Source organism: Sinocyclocheilus anshuiensis, unplaced genomic scaffold (genome assembly GCF_001515605.1).
Source record: "Sinocyclocheilus anshuiensis isolate Anshui unplaced genomic scaffold, SAMN03320099.WGS_v1.1 scaffold1160, whole genome shotgun sequence".
NCBI lineage: Eukaryota > Metazoa > Chordata > Actinopteri > Cypriniformes > Cyprinidae > Sinocyclocheilus > Sinocyclocheilus anshuiensis.
In genome coordinates this window covers 321,743-330,529 of record NW_015552641.1, presented here as the reverse complement: position 1 = coordinate 330,529, position 8,787 = coordinate 321,743, and the positions used below count along the sequence as shown (strand labels likewise).

General features: G+C 40.5%; 1 protein-coding gene across 3 annotated transcripts in view; it reads left to right on the top strand.

Annotated features, from left to right (window-relative positions):
* The window catches only part of LOC107666914 (helicase SRCAP-like), a 29,058-nt gene that overhangs the window by 11,746 nt on the left and 8,525 nt on the right, over nt 1–8,787 (top strand). For 2 of the 3 annotated variants that reach the window (XM_016458427.1, XM_016458426.1), the window contains 18 exons: nt 226–395; nt 564–648; nt 744–833; nt 1,136–1,312; nt 1,424–1,650; nt 1,743–1,920; nt 2,023–2,159; nt 2,306–2,475; nt 2,632–2,824; nt 3,004–3,140; nt 3,332–3,518; nt 5,321–5,490; nt 5,607–5,746; nt 5,839–6,054; nt 6,136–6,300; nt 6,464–6,637; nt 7,760–8,071; nt 8,187–8,350. In XM_016458427.1, the coding sequence (XP_016313913.1) occupies nt 226–395; nt 564–648; nt 744–833; nt 1,136–1,312; nt 1,424–1,650; nt 1,743–1,920; nt 2,023–2,159; nt 2,306–2,475; nt 2,632–2,824; nt 3,004–3,140; nt 3,332–3,518; nt 5,321–5,490; nt 5,607–5,746; nt 5,839–6,054; nt 6,136–6,300; nt 6,464–6,637; nt 7,760–8,071; nt 8,187–8,350 (3,092 nt within the window). The remainder of the gene's footprint in view (nt 1–225; nt 396–563; nt 649–743; nt 834–1,135; nt 1,313–1,423; nt 1,651–1,742; nt 1,921–2,022; nt 2,160–2,305; nt 2,476–2,631; nt 2,825–3,003; nt 3,141–3,331; nt 3,519–5,320; nt 5,491–5,606; nt 5,747–5,838; nt 6,055–6,135; nt 6,301–6,463; nt 6,638–7,759; nt 8,072–8,186; nt 8,351–8,787) is intronic. The other variant, XM_016458428.1, reaches the window with a different exon arrangement.

Below are 8,787 nucleotides of genomic sequence, written 5' to 3'. Positions count from 1 at the left end.
AGTGAAAAAATGTAAACAATAAACCAACTCCATAGCGGATTCTAAGTGATCAAGGGCTTAGGACTTCCAGTTCAGCCCATTGTAAGGGTTCCACCAGAAGTGGGCACTCATGCAAGGTAATCAATGACGTACATCCGAGTAAACGAGACGGAGGGAAGTTTGCGAGTGAAGGGCATAAAAAAACAGACTGGAACGCAGCCCTAAATTGTCCCTTTTCTGCTGCAGATAGAGACTTTGAGCCACCTTGTGAGGAGGAGGATGATGAAGAGACCATAGAAGTAGAGGAGCAACAAGAGGGAAATGATGCAGAGACACAGAGACGAGAGATAGAGTTACTAAGGGAGGAGGGCACTCTGCCTCTGGACCAGCTGCTCAGTACTTTAACTTTTCCCCAGGTACAGCAGTCTCCCAGAATCAACTCCAAAACAGCTGGTTTTACGTAGTCATTATGTTACGGTCTGGACTCTCCAATTAATGTGGTGATTGTGGTCCATCACTGTTCACATCAGCTTGTTACAGTCTGGCATTTTTTTTTTCTTTTTTACTTAATTTTAATTGCACAGGACGTTGAATTAGAAGAAGCCTCAGATACTACATCATCTACGGTTGAAGAGGAAGACAAAGAATTTAGTGCCAATGAAGAAGATGGTTAGTAGAGTTTTATTTAGATAGACACTTAACTTGGGTATCCTATTGATTTGAATGGAAATATACAACTTGTGTTACTTTATTATTCTCTTCAGCGGAAGATGAAGAAGACACAATTGCGGCCCAGGAAGTTATTGAAGGAGATGGAGACCATGCAGAGGAACTTGATGACCTTGCTAGAGAGGGTAAATGAAATACTGAAATTCTTTTCAGGCATAGCAGTGTTTTTTTTTTTTTTTAAGTAAATAAACAATTACTGTTCAGAGGTTTGGGGTCTGTAAGATTTATTATTGATGAATACAATTTTTTAGAATCTTTTGAATCATTATAAATGTCTTTACTGTCATTTATCAATTGAACATAAGTGTTAATTTCTTGAGAAATAAAAACAAGACCCCAAACATTTGAACTGTATAATGAAGAGTGTTTAATTTAAGCAGTCATTTCCTGAGGTCATATTGTCACTTGAGGTTCCTTTGTTTCACAGGGGAAATGAGCATGGAAGATCTCTTAGAAAAGTACAGAGGAGCATATGCCTCTGATTTTGAGGAGCCATCAGCCTCAGCGTCACCAGACTCCTCAGAAGAATCAGAGGGAACTGAGGAGGAGGTGGAGGAAGAGACGGAGGGAGCGGACAGTGCTGATGATAGTGGCTCCTCCTCAGGTGAGCTGAAGTTTATGATGATAGAGCCACTGAAACGTATGAGCTGTTGTATGAAGTGACCAAATACCACACATTATCAACCTTTCTTACTGTGATTTACTCAATATTCAGATTCCCAAGCGGCTGTAGACAGTGACGAAAAAAAGGAGGATGAGGATGTGCAGGAGAGTGATAATGAGGATGACAATGATGGAGGAGAGGGAATGGAAGTTCTGCTGAGAGAGGGAGACCATAGTCCTGCTGTACCAACATCTCCCCGACCTAAGAAAGAAATTAGCCACATTGCTGCTACTGCCGAGAGCCTTCAACCTAAGGGATATACACTGGCAACAACAAAGGTAGCAACACAAACCTTCAGAAAAACTGGCTGAAGAACACTTAGTTTCTGTTTAGCCTTAACTGCACTTGTGTGGTTTCTTTTTAACACAAGGTCAAAACACCAATCCCATTCCTGCTTCATGGTATGTTGCGTGAGTACCAGCACATTGGACTGGACTGGTTGGTCACCATGAATGAGAAGAAACTCAATGGCATACTTGCAGATGAAATGGGGCTTGGCAAAACCATCCAGACCATTGCTTTGTTAGCTCATCTAGCATGTGTAAAGGGTAATAAGTCCACATAAGTACTCCTTTCCCTATGATGTGTGTTGAAAATATAGTGGATATAGTGCAGATGAACAAACATTTTCTTGTTTTTTCCTTTTATAGGTAACTGGGGTCCACATCTGATCATTGTGCCCACCAGTGTAATGCTCAACTGGGAGATGGAGTTGAAACGTTGGTGCCCAGGATTCAAAATCCTCACCTACTATGGTAGCCAGAAGGAGCGCAAACTCAAGAGACAAGTAATGAATGCAATAATAGTTCTTATTACAAATTAAGATATTTTAAATGCACTTTTACAAAACTCTTTAAAACAATTATTGTGAATTTTATCCTTTCAATCCTCATGATTTTATAATTGTTTTTCTCTCCTTTTTGTTTTTGTAAGGGCTGGACCAAACCCAATGCTTTCCATGTCTGCATCACCTCGTATAAGCTAGTACTGCAAGATCATCAGGCTTTTAGACGTAAGTCTTGGAGGTACCTCATTTTGGATGAAGCCCAGAACATCAAGAACTTTAAGTCCCAGCGCTGGCAAAGCCTGCTCAATTTCAACAGGTACTTGTATACATTAATTTCTTTGAAGGACCTGATCATTTATGGGTCCCATTCTGACTTTTGTTTCTTTACGTTTTATGTGGAAAAACTAATTTCATGATTAGGATGTAATGAGTTTATTTTATTCTTTCACTCAATTCTCTGTCTTCCATGCAGCCAGAGGCGACTGTTGCTCACTGGTACCCCTCTCCAAAACAGTCTAATGGAGCTGTGGTCTCTTATGCACTTCCTTATGCCGCACGTTTTTCAGTCCCATCGTGAGTTCAAGGAGTGGTTCTCAAACCCACTCACTGGGATGATTGAAGGGAGCCAGGAGTACAACGAGGGCTTGGTCAAACGGCTTCACAAGGTAGTACCGGTTTATGAATCATGTAGGACTTTTTATGTCATTTATTGCATTTATGGAAGCAGCACAAACATAGTTCCCATGTTTCTCTTATGATTTTTGCCTGTGTTTATATGTAATATTACAGGGAAACATTTAGGCATTTAGCTTTACATAAGTTTCCTACATCTCTCTCTCTCTAGGTGCTAAGACCCTTTTTGCTTCGAAGAATCAAAGCAGATGTGGAGAAACAAATGCCAAAAAAGTATGAGCATGTTGTGCGCTGTCGACTCTCCAAAAGACAGCGTTTTCTCTATGATGACTTCATGGCCCAGGCCTCGTAAGTAACCAGGGCAAACAGACATGGGTGGGGTAAAGAAAGCAGAAAAGGCATTTTTCCTTTGTTGATAATAACTTCCAAACTCAGGCCTTGGATGATAATTGATTGACTCATTTATTCATACTTCAGGTGTTAGGTTACGTTTTTACTTACTGTCTTACTTTTTTTTGCCCTGTACCATATACTCCCAGGACGCGAGAGACTTTAGCCAGCGGTCATTTCATGTCTGTGATCAACATCCTGATGCAGCTGCGTAAAGTGTGTAATCACCCCAACCTGTTTGATCCAAGGCCCATACAATCCCCCTTCATCACAAAGGCCATAGTCTATTCTACTGCTTCACTGGTTCAGCGGGCACTTGAGACCTCACCTTTTGAGGTAAATGATTGAAGACAGAATTTACTAAACCTTGACTGTCCTGTGTGCTTGTTTAGCTGTATCGGGGTGTTCAATCCTGGTCCTGGGGGGCCACTGTCCTGCTGTGTTTAGATACAGCCTACCCCAACACACTTGCATGAAAGTTTCTAGTAATCATGAAGACAGTGGCTATCCAAATTTCCCTATACCCTTATATAGTGCTATAGTGGACATTATCGATTGCACTCAGTCAATCCCACAATGCACCCCAAAAACGAGTGTATAACCAATGAACTAGCTTGCAGCTAGAGAACACCCATGCACTGTGAGTGTCAGTATTTGCTTACTCATTTTCATTCAGTCATTCAGTGGACTATATTGTTAATGAAAAATGATATATGGGGCAATTTCAGATACACCCTTCTATTAGCTGGTTCAGGTATTTAATTGGGTTTGAAGTTAAACTAGGGATGCACCGATACCACTTTTTTCAGTACTCGCCCGATACGACACTTTTATTTTTGGTACTTGCCGATACTGAGTACCGATATTGTCTCTTATTTTGACAATTTAGTTTTAATCCAAATGATGCGTGTGCTAAGTGAGTGAACATCAAAGATCACACAACACAAGTGCGCTCGCTCGCTCTCTCTCTCTCTCTCTCTCTCCCCCTCCCCCCCCTACCGTTAAGTAACTTGTGCATTGTTTTACTTACTTGTTTTTGACGTATCCGACCGAACTACAAACTTTCCAGTCATGTCTGTGAGAAAGGTATATTCACTCGACAAGCTCGCGCATATGCGCCGCCACGCGCTCAATCCACTCAGCGTGATTTGTTTATCAGCTCGCGCACATCAGCTATACAGGCGTTAATACTGAATGTTTAACATTATATTCATTGCATACATATACTTCGTAGACATCCTTAATCTCTAATAACTCCATTCTGCTGTCTGTTGTTCTGTTGTCAGTGTTTCTTTGTCTGAATATGGCACTTATCACATGCTGTGTGGTATCGGCGTTTGGTATCGGGGCATTTTAATGAGTACGAGTACAGGAGCTCAGTATCGGGCCCGATACGATACCAGTATCGGTATCGGTGCATCCCTAAGTTAAACTTTCCAGTATTGTGGTGATCCAGGAGTAGGACACCCCTTATCATTACCATTTTTTTCTATCTAGGGATAGGGGGTGGGCAATATTCCCGAAATGTAAGTTTGGTGAAAAGCACTATACAGATAAACCTTTTCATCATTATTTGGGACACTTCCTGCTCTGTATTTGTTTTTTCGTTTTTGTTTTTCATCATTCCCAGATGTAAATAAAGTGGTCCTCTCCACTGAGTGCATTAATGTTACAGTGACATACATGGTAAAGTGATATAAATGGTAGGGCTGCACGATAAATCGCATGCAATGTTTAACGCGCATCTTATCAGTAAAGCCGGTTCTGTAATCAGCGGTAAATCTCCATCACGTGCGTGCTTTCACATTGAGCAGCATTAACTACACAGAGCCGTTGTTTTTGCGCAGCTCGTCAGTGAACAATGGCTCTGTGTAGTTAATGCTGCTCAATGTGAAAGCACGCACGTGATGGAGATTTACCGCTGATTACAGAACCGGCTTTACTGATAAGATGCGCGTTAAACATCGCATGCGATTTATCGTGCAGCCCTAATAAATGGTCAAATATCTATTGCTTGACACATTTTTACACATTTCTGTTTTCAGGAAGTTTCTAATGTTTGTTCATTTGTTTTTTTGTTTTTTTCTTTTCTGGACCCTCATTGAAGGTTAATACAAAAATGTCTGTTTTTTTCAAAGCGCTGTGACTTGTCCTTGTTTGACCTGATTGGCCTGGAGCAGCGTGTGTCTAGATACCAGGCAGATGTTTTCCTGCCTCAGAGGAAAGTGACACATCAGCTTATTCAGGAGATCATGGAGTCCCCTGATCCTCCTCCCAGACCGAAGCCTGTTCACATGAAAGTCAACAGGTATGTTGTTCAAAATAGTCAAACACACAATTTTGACGTATGATATATATGCTTGAGTTGATTGAAGATATTCCGAATTTGTCTTAAATTTTTGGCATGTTCTTGTTTCTCTGCAGGATGCTTCAGCCTATTCCTAAATCTGATGGGCGTTCATCAGCAAACAGCCCTCGTCCTAGCACCACGACGGTTCAGACTCCAAAGCCTCTAATTACAGAGGTCACCCCTTCCCAAGCTCCCTCCCAGCCAGCACCTCCAGGTCAGTTCAAGGGGCCAGGTCTAACATCCTAATCAGCAAGTGTGTCACTCATGTGATTGCAGAAAGAGAAAAACTTTTTATTCTCATTCCAGTTTGTCCTGTTACTCCTGTTGCTGCTCCAAGAACTCTAGTGGCTCCTAGCAACGTCCCTTCTGCACCTGCAGTCAGGCCGCCAGCCCTCCAGCCAGTGACTGTACGCCCCTCAGGACTGTCCAGCGTCACAACTGTGTCCACTTCCCCTCAACCACCAAGCAACATTATGACTCAGAGGGTCCTTCTCAGCCCAGATATGCAGGCTCGTTTGCCATGTAAGTCCATTTTATCACACTTCATTTTTTCATAGCGATAAACAAGTTAAATTATTTTCTTTGATTTGTCAAAATGTACAGCCGGTGAAGTTGTGAGTATCGCTCAGCTGGCCTCCCTGGCTGGCCGACCAGTGTCGTCCTCTCAGGGCAGTAAACCAGTCACCTTTCAGCTACAGGGCAACAAGCTCACACTCTCTGGGACTCCTCTGAACCAGGTTCCTGTTCCTCAGCCACGACCCATCCAAGGTATCCATTGCCTTCCACATAAATAGATTAATAATCTTTGTGTGTAAATAATCAACTACCTGCTATGGATAGGTTTCGCTTTTTCCTGCACGCCTTCCATCTTTCTTTGAGTGTTTGGTGTGGTCTATGGCCTAACACTTTCTTCTGTGGTTGTGCTTTTTAGGAAATGTAATGCATCTGGTTTCCAGTAGTGGGCAGCACCACCTTATTAGTCAGTCAGCTCAGGTGACGGTTCTTCACACAGTTAGTCAGTCAGGTAGCAGCTCAGCAAATCCCCACCCAACCAGCACAATCCCAACCTGCTCTGGACTAGCAGTACCTTTCACCGCTACTCAAGGTACTGGCGCTGTCCTTGAGTTCATCCTTGTTTGGGTACAGCCTGTATCCTGGGTACCACACTACCTGTTACTCAGCAGAGAATGTGCATGGGTATTCTGGCACAGGGTTTTTTTTTTTTTTCTTTTTACTGCATGTGACCACTTATTCGAATGGTTTGTTGGCTACTAACTCAATAGGTCCTGTTGAATGAAGGTATTTGAAATAGATAAGTGCAAACACCACTGCACATTTTAAGTCAGATGTTGTAGAAGGCACATGAGGTTTGAAATGGTCTGGTTTGTTTTTTATTTTATTTTATTCTTTATTTTACGAGTGAGTGGATTAAGCAGTGTTCTCATTTCAGAATTTTTCCTTTTCTCATTTTCTATTTTATTCTGTTCCTTTAAGTCTAATGTATGCAGGTTAAATTTGTGAAGTTGTAATTTTCCATATTTCACCAGAGTTAAGAGACTAAATTATTGCACTACCGTTTAAGAGGTTTGGGGTCAGTTTTTTCTTTTGAAAGAAAAAAAAATTATTCAGCAAGGATGCACAAAATTGGTAAAGTGACTGTAAATACATTTATAATTTTCCAAAATATTTCCATTTCAAATAAATGCTTTTCTTTTGAACTTTCTATTTCATCAAGAAAGAAAGAAAGAAATGTATGTACATCAGCACAACTGTAATGTGCTGAAATGTAAGTAGCACAACTGTTTTCAACATTGATAATAAAAAATCTTTCTTGAGCACCATATTGAGCATATTAGAATGATTTCTGAAGAAAAATGACAAGACTGGAGTAATGGCTGCTGAAAATTCAGCTTTGCCATCAAATAAATAAATTACATTTCAAAATATATTAAAATAGAAAAGTTATTTTAAAGATTAGTAATATATATTTTTTTTTTATTAATTAAATGCAGCTTTTTTTGAGCATAAGAGACTTCTTTCAAAAACATTGTAAATAACAAAAATCTTACCGACCCCAACATTTAGACAGTAGTGTATTTAATAATGCCGGAAATTTCATTGATAGCTCTGCTACTGTAATCCATGGTCTGGTGCCCAGTCTAACTGAACTTTCTTTCCAGGTGAAATACTTGTGTAGTTTCTAAACTCTCCTTGTTTTTAATTCCAGTCCCAACACCCATGGTAAGTGGACCTGGAATTGTAAAGATTGTTGTACGCCAGGCACCAAGTAAAGAAGGAGGGTCAATCCCGACTCTGGCTGTGCCTCCTTCTCCTCGTCCTGCTCCTCCTCAATCGGTCACCCTTCACCCACATGGCACTTCAAGCCCTGTTCTTAGAGCACCCACTGTTTCACAGCCTCCACAACGGCCTCCGGTTTATGCTGCTCCACCTCGAACTGTTGCTTCGTCCCAGACTCCACCTACTCGTCCTGTATTGAGAGTAGTGCAGGGACCACCACCACCAGCCCCAGAACCACCAGGTAAGTTGAGCCCAGATGTGGTTTTGAGAGTTTGTGACCGAAGTTCATGCAAAATATTAAGAAAAAAGAATATCAAGTAGAACAATTAAGCAATTCAATACTTTGTACTTTTCAGTAACAAAGGCAAAATCATCATCAGTATGTGAGGACAGTGGTAATGATGTGATTACATTGCGCATGAGCACTCCTAAGCCTGCATCCTCATCTCAGAGCAGTGGGTCAACATCTCAGCGTCCCCGTGTTCAACCGCCACCTCCACCACGTTCCCCCTTCTACATGGTAATAAATGGAGAGTTAATCTTAAATTGATTTATCAATTCTAGTATCATCTAGTATATTAATTTTAGTATCCTACTACTTGTTTCACTTCTGTTTCAGTTTTTTATAACCATTTCTTACTATGTGTCAGTAAGTTGTTGTTATTTTAGCATGTGTTTGGCTCAGTGTTATTTTTTTAGGATTACTGATAAACTAACGTAGTTTGATTTGTATTAGTTATCTATTTTAGTTTTAGTTACAGTTGTAGTAATGTTGTCATTTTATTCGTTTTTTATTATGTCTATATAGGTTTTTTATTAAGTTTTAGTTTTATTTAATTTGAGTTATTTCAGTACTTCAACATACAAAATGGAAATGAAATAATATATATATATATATTGAATGTATTTATATATATATGTACATGTATATGTGTGTGGCTGTACATACACATGTAG